General features: G+C 42.9%; 1 protein-coding gene across 1 annotated transcript in view; it reads right to left on the bottom strand.

The window, feature by feature from the left end:
- The window catches only part of DDX23 (DEAD-box helicase 23), a 12,237-nt gene extending 3,532 nt beyond the window's left edge, over positions 1-8,705 (bottom strand). The window contains exons 1-14 of the mRNA XM_007937866.2: positions 8,497-8,705; positions 7,973-8,083; positions 6,964-7,057; positions 6,788-6,853; positions 6,498-6,636; positions 6,081-6,214; positions 5,747-5,859; positions 5,379-5,522; positions 5,053-5,278; positions 4,592-4,737; positions 4,057-4,234; positions 2,878-3,120; positions 1,740-1,891; positions 1,427-1,535 (exon numbers count right to left, since the gene is read on the bottom strand). Coding sequence (XP_007936057.1) covers positions 1,427-1,535; positions 1,740-1,891; positions 2,878-3,120; positions 4,057-4,234; positions 4,592-4,737; positions 5,053-5,278; positions 5,379-5,522; positions 5,747-5,859; positions 6,081-6,214; positions 6,498-6,636; positions 6,788-6,853; positions 6,964-7,057; positions 7,973-8,083; positions 8,497-8,705 — 2,064 coding nt within the window. The remainder of the gene's footprint in view (positions 1-1,426; positions 1,536-1,739; positions 1,892-2,877; positions 3,121-4,056; positions 4,235-4,591; positions 4,738-5,052; positions 5,279-5,378; positions 5,523-5,746; positions 5,860-6,080; positions 6,215-6,497; positions 6,637-6,787; positions 6,854-6,963; positions 7,058-7,972; positions 8,084-8,496) is intronic.
- Positions 8,706-15,569: the final 6,864 nt, after the last annotated feature.

Below are 15,569 nucleotides of genomic sequence, written 5' to 3'. Positions count from 1 at the left end.
GCTGGCACGGGATCGGGCAGTGTTTCATTCTGCTGTGCATGGGGTCGCTATGAGTCGGAAACGACTCAACGGCACTTAACAACAACAACAACAACTGAACAACTTCTGTAGAAATTGTTGAACAGGAACCTAAACTGCTGTATAAGCTTGTACCAGAATCACAATAAAATATTAAAGAAAAAAAGAGATTAGAAGATTCTGATTATCAGTATCTTCCTGACCATAAACCCCTCAAACACATACACAGTTTTGATCCACTCTATTCCAGGTCCTCAGACCCTTCCAGAATATGTATGTTAAAACACCCTCTCTGGCCACACCCTACTTGGATAATGACCCACAGCAATTTTGGCTGGCATTGCTGGAATGGACAGAGAGTCAAATCAATCAACCCAGTTCTCCTTATCACCACTGAACTGCCTTTTCCCTCTGGTCGTGACTTGTTGAATATTGGAGAGGTTAAAGAATAGATGAGACCCAGCCATCCCATTACTAGGTATATACCCTAAAGAAGTGAGAGCCATAACAAGAACAGATATATGCACGCCGATGTTCATCGCAGCACTATTTACAATAGCCAAAACATGGAAACAACCTAGATGTCCAACAACTGAGGAATGGATAACCAAACTTTGGTACATTCACACAATGGAATACTATGCAACGCTAAAGAATAATGTAGAATCTGCAAAACACCGCATAACGTGGACGAACTTGGAGGACATTATGCTGAGCGAAATAAGTCAGTCACAAAAGGACAAATATTGTATTAGTCCGTTATTGTGAAAGTTAAGGAAAGGTTTATATATTGGAGGACATTTTCTTGGTTGGTTACCAGGGGTGGGAGGGAAGGGGAGGGAATGCTGTTAGATAGATAGAGATAAATATTGATTTGGGTGAAGAGAAGGGCAATGTACCAAATGTGAGTGACCAATATGGCAGCATTGAGGATGAGAAAGACAGAGAGAGTTACATGGGCAGTACAAACAACAAATATGAACCCCTTTGTAAATACAATACTGAGTTGTCAATGAAAGCAAACATGGGTATAGGGACGGATAGATGGGTGAACAAGCTTAACAATTATGTATGTCTAAATGGAGAGTGTATCCAAGATCATATACAGGGTTGGCAGACAATGGGCCTCTCGAAGAGTATGAAGGGATGGACACTGGGAGGAGGTAACTATGGGGAGGAAGTGGGAGGGGAGCTGCTGCATTGTAAATTTTGGTCAATGACATGAGACAAAGTATATGTGAACTGCTGTATGAAAAGTGAATTTACTCTGTAAATCTTCACCCAAATCCTAATTAAAAAAAAAAAAAAAAAAAGAATAGATGAGAATTGAAAGCAGGCACCTAAGGGAATTCTCTAGTTTAAAAAAGCTCTACAGAGACTAGACACTGCTTTCCTCTGCCAGACATACCCCCATTTTCTCCAGGGATTTGGCCAATACATCGCAGCCCTTCTTCTGGTTGACAAAGATGATGATGGGTGGATCAAAGCCTTGCTCCAAGATTGCCAGCAGCTTTTTCCTGAGAAGAGAAAGAAAACAAGATAATTATCCCCACCCCAAGTGAAATGCCCAGCACTAATCCACAGTCTTCAATGCCCATAGCATTCTCAACAAGAAAACAGATTGCACAGAGCAGTACAATCACCCTCAAGCCACCACCCATTGAAAAAAGTTCTCATAGCCCTTTCCCACCCCGTTAGCTGTGGGTCTGCTACCCTTGTACCTCTTTTCTGACTCAGACATGAGGAAGACTTTCTGTTCCACTCGTTCGTGGGGCTTGCCTGCAGAGCCAATGTACACCACAGCAGGTCGCCGAAGATAGCTCCGGGCCAGACGCTCCACCGCTGGGGGCATGGTGGCCGTGAACATGACTGTCTATGAAAATAGGAGGCTCAGTCCTGGACCCACGCAGATACAATCACATATCCCACCCATCACCACTGGTAGTTCAGCACAGCTAAATAATCCCAAATGAGGCCTAGATGCCCATCTGGAGCAAAGAAGAGTGAAGAAAATCAAAGATGCAAGGAAAAAATGGGTCCAAAGGACTAATGGACCACATGAACTCCAACCCCCATGACCCTAAGACCAGAAGAACTAGATGGTGCCCGGCTACAACTGCTGACCATTCTGAAAGGGACCACAATAGGAGATCCTGGATAGAGTGGGAGAAAAACGTAAAACAAAACTCAAAATCATAAAAAAGACCAGGATTACCGGTCTGACAGAAACTGGTGGAAGCCCCAAGACTATGGCCTTTACATACCCTTCAGGCCTGTTCAGAACTGAACATCCCCTCTGGGGCTCAACTTTCAGCCAAACAACAGACAGGCCTATAAGATGAACAATAACAACAGGGAAGTATGCACTCCTTAGATCAACTAACCATACAAGACCAAAAGGGCAGCATTTGCAAAAGAATAAAGCTCAGAAGGCAGGAAGGGACAGTAAAGAAAAATGAATGGAAACAGTAAATACAGGGAGGAAGTGGGAAGAGTGCTGTTACATGGTAAGGATTGCAATCAATGTCATAAACAAAATGTGTTTGAATTGTTGACTGGAAAACCAATCTGCTCTGTAAACTTTCACCCAAACTACAATAAAAAGTTAAATAAATAAAATTAGCCCCAGTGGTAAGCTTTGATAGCTACTCCCTTAGGAAATAAGGGTCTTCTGCCTTCCCATCTCTGTCCTCAGCACTTTTTATCAAGGTTTTTTACATCCTACGATGAGGGGAAGGTCTAGAAATACTTGCTACCATTCTGGGAAACATGTACTGTGGGCCCACCTAGGGCAAAAGGGAACCTGAGGCAGGTCTGGGAACTTGTCCAACCTGTCCTAATCCAGGGAAGCAGCCTTACTTGGCGGTACTTATGTTTCCCTGATTCAAAGTTGGCCAACATCTTCTCAGGATCTTCAGCCTCATCTGTGTCTGGCTTCTGGTTGCTGACAGGCATGTGCTCCAGGATCTTCTGGACATCTGGCTCAAAGCCCATATCAATCATTCTATCGGCCTCGTCCAGAACCACATAGGTACAGCGACTTAGTACAAGGTAGCGGTTCTCTAGCACATCAATCAGACGCCCCGGGGTAGCAATCACAATCTGCAAGAAAAATGTAACCATATGTGGCCCCAATAGGTACCCCTTTCTTCTACCTTCTGTGAACTAACCACCCACTTGGCAACAGATTTCCACTGCTAAGGAATTGAACCCCAACTTCCAGTTATGTTTGGCAGTAAAAACTGCTGAGAAGTGGAACAAAATAACTTATTGCATCTTTAAATTTTTCAGAAACGAATTGGGTCTTGAACAAGGTCTGAGGATTAGACAAGAGGAGGCAAAAATCAAAAAGAAATTTCTTCGATGGGAGAACTAAGAGATACTAAAAGGTACTATATAATGGGATTATATTAAGTCTACAGAAGACCCAATTCCTATAGCAGACTTATAAAAAGCAGGTTTCCTATTCTGTCCCATGCTGAGATGAAGGCAACAAACAAAGTCAATGAAACGGTCTAAAAGAGTGGTTAAGAGCACAGGCTTTGGATTTGAATCTCAGCTCTGCCCATTATGGACTTTGGACTTTACTATAACATGAGGCTCAGCTTCATTTTTAAAATGGAGATACCACTACCTACTCTCACATGGCTGCTGTGAGAATGAGTGTGTATGTACCTAGTACAGTCACTGGTGGGTAAGTTCTCAGTAAACTGTTGTGTGCTATTGAGTCAATTCCATCTCATATCAACCCTATGAGAGTAAAACTGCCCCATAGTGTGTTCTTGACTGAATCTTTATGGGACCAGTTTTTCTCCTGTAGAGCTGCTGGTGGGTTCAAAATGCTGACTTAGTGCCAGCAGCTGAGCACTTATCCATTGTGCCACCAGGGTTCCTTCACAATAAATAGTAGCACATGCATATATATAAACCACGCCCAATCTTAATTTCACTGAACATCTATGGAAGAACCTAGAAACAGATCGCCAAAGCGGAGAATCTGCCCAAACAGCAGGCTGGCTGCTGGCTAAGTGAACAAACCTCACAACCCATGCGCAGCCTGAAGCCCTGGTCTTCTCTGGAGATGCCACCAATGACAGCCACAGTGCGGATGCCCAGCGGCTTCCCAAACTTAATGGTCTCTTCCTCAATCTGCTGGGCCAACTCACGAGTGGGGGCCAGGATGATGGCGTAAGGGCCCTGGTCTGACTCTTCGATCCTGTGGTAAATAGGACATCCCACAGCTTCATCAGCCTTGTTGTCATCCAACCACAAAACAGGAGCAAGACAAAATCATTCCTAAGGGCAGCTATAGAAATGGAAGGAGAGGGTAGGATGCGGTGATCCCATTTAGAAACCAGAGATCCCAGGATAGCAAAGTTCTCCAGGGAGTGGTTCTTTCTAGCAATAAAACCACATGCTTCTTTGACAGCAGGATCAAATTATTCCCCAAGTCCATCCTAGACTAAAGGAGGTTTCTGATTACAGATTTAAAAAGAAAACCAAACACTCATTTACCACTTTCACCTTCTCTTACCCAGCTAACCCCACTCCACCTGCTGCCAGCTGACCCCACCTGTCAATCTTGGGGAGAGTGGTGATCCACACCAGCAACGGGATGAGAAAGGCTGCCGTCTTGCCACTTCCAGTCTCAGCTACCCCAATGATGTCACGATTCTGTAGCCCAATGGGAATTGCCTGGCGCTGGATAGGTGTTGGTTCCTGTAGTGGCCCAGAAAGAGTAAAGGATACAGGCAGAATTATACCACCTGGTCTACTGCTGACAAGAGTAGGCATATATGCTTAACACAATGTGAAGGTACCATGTACAATTCACAGCAATGGACATCTGAGAAGAAACACAATCACTAAAGGCCAAAATTTCCACCAGAAAGTAATACAGACAAGATCACCTTTGTGCTCACTGGCAGAGAAGATACCAGGCAAAGAACGAAGTTCTCTATTACTAAAGTAAGTTTCAATCCTATAGAATGTAGGAAAATGGCAGCTTTCCTGGGCCAATCTGTGCCCCCTTACCTTGTAGCCACACTTATCAATAACCTCCAAGATGTGTGGCGGCAGAGAAGAGTCCTTCCAGGATCGGATTGGATTAGGGATCTTGCCACCTTTGGTGGTGATGCTATAGTCTTCACGGAAGATCCGCCAGTCCCTGTCTGTCATTTCATCTAATTTCTTCTGGGACCAATGACGATCATCCCAGCGCTGCTTGGCTTCCTTCTTACGAAGTTTGCGGAGTCTTGCCCTAGAGCAGGGCATGAGGAATAAGAGAAGTCATTATTTTCCAACTTCCTTCTGTGGAGTCTTTGAGGTCTGCCTAACCACTCCTAACCCTGATCACTCACTCCTCCTGTTCCTTTTCTTCCAGTGTTCGCCTCTTCTCCATTAGGTCTCCATAGAAACGTGACTGCTCTCGTTTCTGCTGCTTTAAGTCAATGCCTGCAATGAAGCCTCGCCCCAACAACTGCACTTGGTGCCGTTCTTTGTACCTGGGATTGAGACAGAGGACGAAAAAGGAGAAGGAGCTGTTACAGCAGTAAAAGAAAAGGGCAGACTACCAAATATTAAGTTCCCCTTCTTAGCCAGGATTTTCCTCATGTAACAGGCTGGCTGACTATAGTTTACCACTGTTCCCACCCCAGCTTACTTCTTCCATTTCTCTCTAGGAACTGCTGGAGTAAAAGACCTAAAGCTTAGGCTCAAAGCCACTCACAGGGGGTTATAGTCAATGGACGTGTCCTCAGATGCATCCCATTCAAAGACAAACTTGCGGTCATTGAGATGTCTCGTTCGGCGCCGCTTCTTAATGCCACCCAGGTAACGCTCCTGCCGGGGAGACAGGAGACAAGCTTTAAAGAAAAGGAACAGGAAAGGTCCATATTGTTGTCTTACCTATGAACACCAGATAAGATTCAGGCTAAAGCCCACCAAGTCTGAGGCCCAAATTTCATATTTTGGGGAATGCCAAGATCAGAACATCCAATTAATTAGACCTCATTTTTATGTGTGTGTTGGGAGTGGAGTGAACACAGAGCCAAAGCTTATACCTTAATGGCATGAAGTTCCTTGCTCTTATCTTTCTCTTCCCGTATCTTCTGCCGCCCTTCCTCATCTTCATTTCCATTAGTCTCACGCTCCATCCTCTCCCTGCGTTCCCGGCGTTCCCGTTCCTGAGGATCTTCTGTAGACCAAAGAAAGCAAAGCTGCAGAAGATGTCAGTGGGAGTAAAAAGGAAAAGGACTAGAGGGGACCCAGACAATGTTGACCAAATGAGGAAAAAAAGGGCAATTTATGTATGAGAAGAATGGAGATCTAACAGCAAGATTATTTTTTTATATAAACCTCCCTATTCTCCCCTTTACCAAAATTCAGAGCAAAGAGATTTCTGTCTTCTTGAGTAATACCATAATCCATCCCACACTTTCCTGCCCCATCTAGGAGTTACACAGGATATGAAAACGAACCCAGCATCTTCCTGCCCAAGTCTTGGAACTGTTTCCTCTTCTTCCTCTCCTCTTCAAGCATTTTCTGTCGCTCTTCCACCTCCTGCTGCCGCCGCTTTAGAGCTTCAGCTTCTCGCTCTGCTTTAGAAAGGAACTTGGGCTACAAAACAGATTGGAACTGTAAACAAAGGACCTGGGAGCAGGGTACAGTCACATCACTGATGGGGAGACAGAAGAGAACCCAAAAATATTTGCTCAGGCATTAAACCTGTGGAGAAAAACACAAATAGTCTAGGAGCCCACGCTCTTACCTTAGCCTCAGCTTCTTCCTCAGCTTTCTTCTTGGCCAGAAGTTCCTCCAGGGATAATGGCTGGGCCTGAAGGTAAAATACAGGACTTTTGTCCATAAAGGTTCTCATTCCCTGAAGATCAAGAAAGCAGAGCTTGAGGTGAAGAGGAAGATGAGAAAATCTCTCCTTTCCTTTACCTTGAGCTTCTTATCACCATGTTCATCCTCTTCATCCTTCCTAGAGTCTCTGTCCTTTCGAGATTTAAAATCTTTTCCTCGGCCAGGAGATAAGCTTTAAGGAAAAAGAACAGGAAAGGTCCATATTGGTGTCTTATCCATGAACCCCAGATAAGATTCAGGCTAAGGCTCAAAAAGAAGATGGAAGTTTATCCATGACTCAGCAAGACTGGCCCATGCTCATCCATCACGTCCTGAAGCTCTCTTACCAGACATACCTACTCTGCTGCTATGAAATGTGATTGAGCGTGGCCCTGCCTTGGCCCATTCTACCTGAATCTCCTTTTCTGAGACTAATCTCTTCTGGAAAATGGGTCTCTACTACTGACATCAAAAACATTTCCTCCAAACAGCAGTTGCACATTGGAAAAAAAAAAACACACCTCTTAGTTTTGTAACATACAGTGAATTTAGCCTACATGGCCACGCACCCACACTGCTTCCAGACACCACGACATATTCTCCCCTCTTCATCTTTCCTTCCCACCAATCCCAGCAATCCTTTCCCATGCCTGCCATACGCTTAATCTACAAGAGATCTCAAACAACCACCCTGTGTGTCTGTTACAAGCATTCTATCTTCTGCCCTAAATTCTTACCTACATGCTCAGGCTTGATAAGAACTGTGCAAAGAAAGTTTCCAAAGGAAAGAAATCAATACACTGGGCATTATGCTATCCTAACAGATATATGTTACATATCTGACTAGGATACTGGTCTGATGGAGAAAAAGGAAATGTTCTGTAAACTGGTAATTTTTTCAAGCTAAGTTCTAAACTCTAAAAATGAGTTGGTCCTCAAAAGTTGTGACTTCACTAATTATATTTTCAAAAGAAGAGACAGCTCTGCAATAACTACCAGTAAGATGTGCTACAAGAAACTGACTTCCCTGTGAAGCTGAGCCAGCCCAGATGTGCACAGGAAGAGACAGCAGTGTGCCCCTGAAGCCCATTCTCATTCCCTTACGTACCTGGATCGTTTACGGTCCTTGTCCCGTCTGTGCCCATCCTTGTCCCGATCTCGGTCTTTCTTGTTCCGATCTCGCTCCTTGTCTCGTTCTCGTTCTTTATGCCGTCGTTCTCTGAAAGACAAAAATTTAAGGAATCGCTTGACATTTCTGGCGTATGCTGCTTCACTATAATCCTAGGAAGTTTCCCATGCTCTTTTCTACTCAAGGTAGTATTTGTCAATGTGGGGAATGTGTTTTCCAGGGAAGCTATGAGGGATTTCTAAGGTCTTAAGAGAACAGGTTGTATGGCTAAGTATTTATGGCTCCTTTGATCATTTGAGTCACTATCTTACAAGTGCTCTCTCAACCTTTAAGAATTGCTGGGTCATTGAGGGAAACTGAAAACAACTGCAGGTCTAGGCTAGTGATAGAGAGATGTGAAAAAGATGAATATTCTAATACTGGAGGTGTGAAAGGAACTGGGACTGAAGACACTTGAAATGCACTGCTCCTGGCCATGTAACAGACATAATCTAGTTCTTTACCTCTCTGTAGATTTGGAACGGGAACGGGAGCGAGAACGGCTGCCCCCTCGACGTCTATCCCTTGAACGATGCCGCTTCCTATCCTTAGGTGGGGAAGATTTCCTGTCCCGGTCTCTTTCTCGCTCTCTGTCAGGAGTCCGAGATCGCTTCCTTTCTTCCTTGGAAGGTGATGCATCACGGTCCTTCTTGTCAGCCAGCTCTCCTGCCATCTGTCATGGGTAAGAGGAGTACTTTCAGATACTAGATATTGTCCTAAACAGTTGATTTATAATCACTTAATCTCAAAACAACCCTCTAAGAAAGATACATTAGTATGCCCACTTTACAGAAGAGGAAACTGAATATTAACTGAGGTACATAAGGTAACCTGCCTAAGGACACACAGATAGTGAAGTGAGAGATGATGGAACTAGGCAGTCTGGTTCCAGAAGCCCACTCTTACTCACTATACTATGTTGCTTGTGATTCCTTTTCGTATATGTTCATTTCTAAATTTGTACAATGAATATGACATATTTTTATAATTAGACTCCAAAAGAGTATTAAAAGAAATGTTAGGGAATGAACACTGCACTATCTAACTCTAGAAGCAGCCTGCATTGCTTATCTTAGAAGTCAGTCTGCCAGTACCCCAGGATCAGTCAACATATCTTAGTCAGTGTGAGGGAGATAAGTTCTCTTGAGCTCAAAAAGATAGGGAAAAATGTTTAACTCTGAGATCTGGAATTACCATTAAAACCCTAAAGAACTAGGTTCAAGGAAAATCTGAATTTAATAGAGAAACAAACTCACTTTTACTCAGATTGAAATACATGTACCCATAACGAGAGGTCCCAGAAATCCTGACTGCCATTCCCTACTCAGAAATCCTGCCAGTCTCATGACAGGTTTGGGCAGGAATTTATTGTTTCCTTGCACCTGGGGAACACAATGTCACGCAGTTAGCTGTCTCTACTTCAGCCAGGAGCTGAAATGATAGCAAGCCTGAAAGTACCTCTACATCATCACCAACATCATCCCTAAGGTTGGCAATACATTTTTCAGAATTTATCTCAAGGTCCCTGGGTGGTCCAAACGATTTGCACTTACTTACTAACTTAAAATTTGGCAGTTCAAACCTACCCAGTGGCACCATGGAAGAAAGTCCTGGCAATGTTTCCTTAGGAGTACAACCAAGAAAAACTTATGGAGCAAATCTACTCTGTAACACACTGGGTCTCCATGAGTTGGAATCAACTTAATGGCAACAGGTTATTTTATCTGCAACTGCTTCAACTGGAATATCAGATCCCTAAACTTTTGCTAGGAGTCCCCGGGTGGCACAAACTGTTACGTGTTCAACTACTCACCAAAAGGTTGGCAGTTCAAACTCACACAGAGATGCCTCAGAAAACAGGCCTGGAGATCTGCTTCTGAAAGATCACAGCCACTGAAAACTCTATGGAGCAGTTCTATGCCACACACATGGGGTCACCATGAGTCAGAAACAACTCAGCAGCAACTAACAACGAACGTCTTAGCTTACAATTCCGTCCTACACTATTCTTGGCCATATATCCTTAGCAACAGAGCGTGCATAGAGGTGAGAAAAGAAAAATGAAATGAGTAAGCAGCACTTTCAAAAGGTAGAGACAACCATTTTAATCTGACAACTGTCTGAGTAATGACTGAAATCACAGTACAGCATACATATTACATGGAAATTATACTTACGTCTTTTCCACATATAGCCTTAAGGAAACAGTTCAGAAAAAAGGCTATCTTCTCTATAAAACATCCTGGATATCATTTGTTCTTTCAACAAACAGCCACTGAGCACCTGTTGTTGTTGTTGTTGTTGTGTGCCGTCAAGTCGGCCCCGACTCATAGCGACCCCTCCTTGGGTTTCCGAGGCAGTATCACTATGGAAGTAGGATTGCCCAACCTTCCTTCCGAGGAGTGGCTGGTGGGTTTGAACCGTCAGCCTTCTGGTTAGCAGGCAAGTGACTTAGTCACTATGCTACCAGAGCTCCCCTGAGCACCTAGTAGGTGCCAAAAACTGTTCTAGGTGTAGGAGCTGCAACAGCAAACGAAACAAAGTCCCTGATCTCATAACACTTACATTCTAGTGGAGCAGACAATAAACAATTTGGCAGAGAGAGAATTTCAACAGCAATGAGTGTTAATGAAGAAAATAACACAGGGTGTTATGACAGGGAGAAAATTTTTCTGATGATATTTATGCTGAGACTTGAATGATGGGCAAGAAAAAGCCATGCAAAGATCAGGGAAAACAACGCTATTAGGTAGAAGGGACAAGTACTAGGTTGGCATATTTGCCAATTAAAAACAGACTTGTGAAAAAATAAAAACAGAAAACAAGCAGACTTATGTGAATGAATGGCAGTGACTCAGGGGGAAAACTAACTTCAGGTGAGGTCAGTGAGGTAGGCAGGAGCTGAATTATGGAAATGGTACTGGCCAGCTTAAGGAATTTGAATTTTAATGTAACTGTAATGGGAATGAGAGAAGGTGAAACAGAAAGTGATACAATCTAGTTTTATATTTTAAAATAACTATTTTGGTAACTTGTAAGAAAACACACACTAAGAAGGCAAGGGGGAAACAGACCACTAAGAACATTATTATAGTACTCTTGGCAAGAGATGATGGTGGCTGACTGCAGGAAAAACAATGGAGATGAAAGAAGTAGACAGCTTCAGGGTATACTTTGGAGGCGGAGCTGACAAGACTTACTGATGAAGGGAGAAAGAGAAAAAGGGGACCCAAAGACAACTAAATTTATGTTCGTGGTGCCATTAGAAAACCATAGAAGACTGGAGGAGGTACAGATAGATTTAGGAGGAAATCAAAAATTTCACTTTGGCTATGCTGACAGTGAGATGTCAGTAAGACAACCAAGTGGAGATGACAGAAAAGTAGCTGGATTCGGAAATCTGGAACTCAGGGGAGAGTTCAGGACTGGAGACAAAAACTTGAGTCATCAAAACACAGATGGCAGATCCTGGATAGAGTGGAAGAACAATGTGTAACAAAACTCAAAATCATTAAAAAAAAAAAAAAAGACCAGGTTTACTGGTCTGATAGAGCCTGGTAAGAACCCCCCCAAGACTATGGCTCCTAGTTACCCTTCAGGTCTGGAATTGAACTCACTGCTGTGGCTTCCAGCCCAAGAGACAGGCATACAGGGTGAACTCTTACATCAGATAGATATACTCTTTAGAGTGATCAATCATGGGAGAACAGAGGGGCAGTGTTTGCACAAGGAGACAGCTCAGGGGACAGGAATGCATAGGAAAGGAGGACACAGGGAAGAGGTAACTATAGGTAGGAAGTGGGAAGAGAGCTCTTACACTGTGGGAAACTGCAGTCAATGTCATGAAACAAAATGTGTATGAACTGCTGTATGCAAAATGAATTTACTCTGTAAACTTTCACCCAAATCACAATAAAAATTAAAAATAGATGGTTTTTAAAGTCATGGGACACTAAATTGTATTACCTAAGTAAGCAATCTAAAGTAGAAAACAGAAAAGGACTCAGGACTGAGCTCTGCAGCACTCCAACATTTAGAGATCAGGCAAAGGAGGAGCAAGAGAAAAAGACTAGAAAGAAGCTGTAGCCAGTAAGAAAGGAAACAAAAACAAAAATAAAGTCCGGCATCAGAGAAGCCAAGTAAGTATTTCAAGAAGGGAACTGTCAACTGTGTCAACTACTACTAAGGTGAAGAAAAACGAGGAGATAGAGAAGTGACCACTGCATTAAGAAAAATGGAGTTTATTAGTGACCTTGACAAGAGTTATTTCAATGGCATGGAGATGGTAGAAGCCTGAGTGGGGTGAGCTGAGGAGAGAATGAGAAGTGAGAATACTAAAACAGTAAATATAGGCAACTTTTATTATAGGTTCTACTTATCAGGAGGGAACCCTTGCAGTGCAGTGGTTAAGCACTTGCCTACTAATAGAAAGGTCAGCAGTTTGAACCCACCAGTCACTCCATGGGAGAAAGATATGGCAGTCAGTCAGCTTCCATAAAGATTTACAACCTTCAAAACCTTATGAAGCCGATGGTGACAACCTCCCCACACAAACATGCCTCTCAGAGGATCTCCTTCACCCCTCTAAAGGGGAAGAGCAAACACAAGGAGTGCTGGTACAGAGCTCTAATTCCCACCTCGTGGATGTGAGATGCTCAGGATGCTATAAAGTCACCACAGACCTTAGACATGTACCAACAGCAGATCTGTGTGTTGGCTGCTCCATTACCTTCTAACAATCTACAGGAAGAATAGCAAGGCTTACAGAAGGATGCTTCTTCAGACAGAAACAGCACTAAAAGCACCCTGAATCAAGATGAGTGGGAAACCATCCCAATAAATACATTTTGGATAGAAAGGAAGAAAAGGAAGGAAGGGAAGAAGGAAGGGAGGGGAAGAAGGCAGGAAGAGAAGGAAGGAAGGGAAAGAAAGAAACCCACACTACAGAGCAGTTCTACTCTGTCCTATAGCATTGCTACCAGTCGGAAGTGACTCAATGGCAATGGAACTTACCACAAGGGTCAGACAACCAGGCTGATCTGCCCAGTTGCTTCCAAACAGCCTGTTCACAAACCTCCAAATCTTTGTGCTCCTCAGTTCATGTAGGGCAGAGATTGGTTCCTTTTTGCATTCAAAATCAAACCTGCCTCCATCGAGTTGATTACGACTCACAGCAACTCTATAGGACAGCAGAACTGCCCCACAGAGTTTCCAAGGCTGTAATCTTTTCAGAAGCAGACTGCCACATCTTTCTCTGGTAGAACAGCTGATGGATTTTTTAAGTAATATTTTATTGAGTTTTCAGTGAATATTTACATAGAAAATTACATTCCCAAGGAAAATACCATGACCTTATATAGGTTCGCATGACAATATGTTTACAAATATATATATGCTATAAAAATGTCCATATAGAGCTAACAGGGGCAGTTATGATAACTTCTTAGCCACAACCAAACTCCTTAAAGAAGTGAACTGCTGGACCTGCGGGCTGGGGGCCATGGTCATGGGAGACGTCAATCTTAACTGGCATAACAGAGTACACAAAAACACTGTTCTAAATCCTACTTTGGTGAGTAATGACTGGGGTCTTAAAGCTTGTGAGCGGCCATCTAAGATGCAACAGTTGTTCTCTCCACATTGAGAGAAAAGATCGAAGAAAATCAAAGATGCACGGGAACAATTAGTCCAAGGGATTAGTGGACCTTGGGACCTCAGCCTACATGACCCTGACACCAGAAGAGCTAGATGGTGCCTGACTACCATTGCCAACCATTCAGAAAGGGATCAAAATTGGAGATCCTGGATAGAGTAGGAGAAAAATGTGGAACAAAACTCAAAAGCATAAAGGAGATCAGGCTTACTGGCCTGGGAGGGACTGGTGAAGCCCCCAGGACCATGGCCCCTAGTCATCGTTTGGGTCTAGAACGAAATTAACTTTCAACCAAGCGACAGGCCTAAAAGGTGACCAATTATACCAGGGAGGTGCAGTCCTTAGAACAATCAACCATGGGAGATGAGAAGGGCAGCATTTGCACAGGGAGAAAACTCAGAAGGCTGGAACGCATAGGAAAGGACATAGGGAAAGATTACCATTAGGAAGAAGTTGGAAGAGCAGTTACATTGTGGGGATTGTAATCAATGTCATGAAACAAAATGTTTATGAACTGTTGAATAGAAAATGAAATTGCTCTCTAAATTTTCACCTAAATCACGATAAAAAGAAAATAAAAAAGAAAGGGATGACAGATAAAAGAAACAACAAACAAACAAAACACATTAGGTTCCCCTTTGACAATTTCCACAGAGATTGTTCAGTGACATCAGTAACATTTTTCAAAATGTTACTTTGTGTTCTGGTTGTTCCATTTCCAGTTCTAACTTCCCTGTCCCCTTATCCTGTCATCTTTGCTGTAGAGTAACTGTTGACCATTTGGTCTCCTGTTTGTTAGGTGTTGTCAAGTCAACTTCAACTCATAGCGACTCTATGTACAACAGAACGAAACACTGCCTAGTCGTGTATCATCCTCACAACCCTTCCTATACTTGAGCTGATCGTTGCAGCCACTGTGTCAATTAATCTTGTTGATGGTCTTCCCCTATTTCACAGACCCTCCACTTTACCAAGCATGATATAACTTCTCCAGGGAATCGTCCCTTCTGACAACACAATCAAAGTAGGTGAAATGAAGTCTGGCCATTCTCACTTCCAAAGAGCATGCCAGTTGCACGTCTTCCAGGACAAATTTGTTCTTAAAAACAACATATAATATAAATAACATAATAAAAACAACATATACGGTCTCATGTAGATGATTTTTTAACGGTTTACCATACTCACAGATAATATCCTTTATTTTGTGTGCCAATCTGTTATTTCCCTAAAAAGGTGACCTTGGAATAGTTTCAGTTCAAGGTTTAAAGAGTATCTTAGGGTGATAGTCTCAGGCTGTCTTCCAATCTCAACTGGTCCAATAAGTCTGAACTTTCTCAAAATCTGAGTTCTGTTCTGTGTTTTTCTCCCATTCTATCAGAGTCCATCTATCATGGCACTGATCAGAACAATTAGTAGTGATAGCCAGGCACCATCTAATATTGCTACTCTGAGGCTCTTGCAAGCTATCAGCCCTGTAGACTAGTTTCTTCTCTGAAAACTTTGGTTTCCTTCTTTCTCTTTTGCTCAGGAGAAGTAGAGAATAATACTTGCACCTTAGATGGTTGTTCACAAGCTTTTAAGACCTAAGATGTTACTCACCTCACTAGGATGCAGAACTTTGTGAACTATATAATGCTAATTTCTTAGCTGCCCCATGAGACTAAGGTCCTAAGCCTTCCAGTATCTAAAGGTGTTTGGTTATAGCTGACAAGTATCTGTAACTGTGTCCTCTGTGAATGCATGGATGCAAATATAGATCTGTACATACACGTAAAAAGATTACTTCTATTTGTGCATATATATGTACCTATCTGTACACATATGTACCTATACACCTACATGTGTGACCATAAACTTGCTTTTTGGTTACTGATGGTGATG

Source organism: Orycteropus afer, unplaced genomic scaffold (genome assembly GCF_000298275.1).
Source record: "Orycteropus afer afer isolate SDZICR_OR568_19922 unplaced genomic scaffold, OryAfe1.0 scaffold00045, whole genome shotgun sequence".
Lineage (NCBI taxonomy): Eukaryota > Metazoa > Chordata > Mammalia > Tubulidentata > Orycteropodidae > Orycteropus > Orycteropus afer.
Note: the sequence above shows the minus strand (reverse complement) of the source record. Positions and strands in the feature narration are given on the sequence as shown.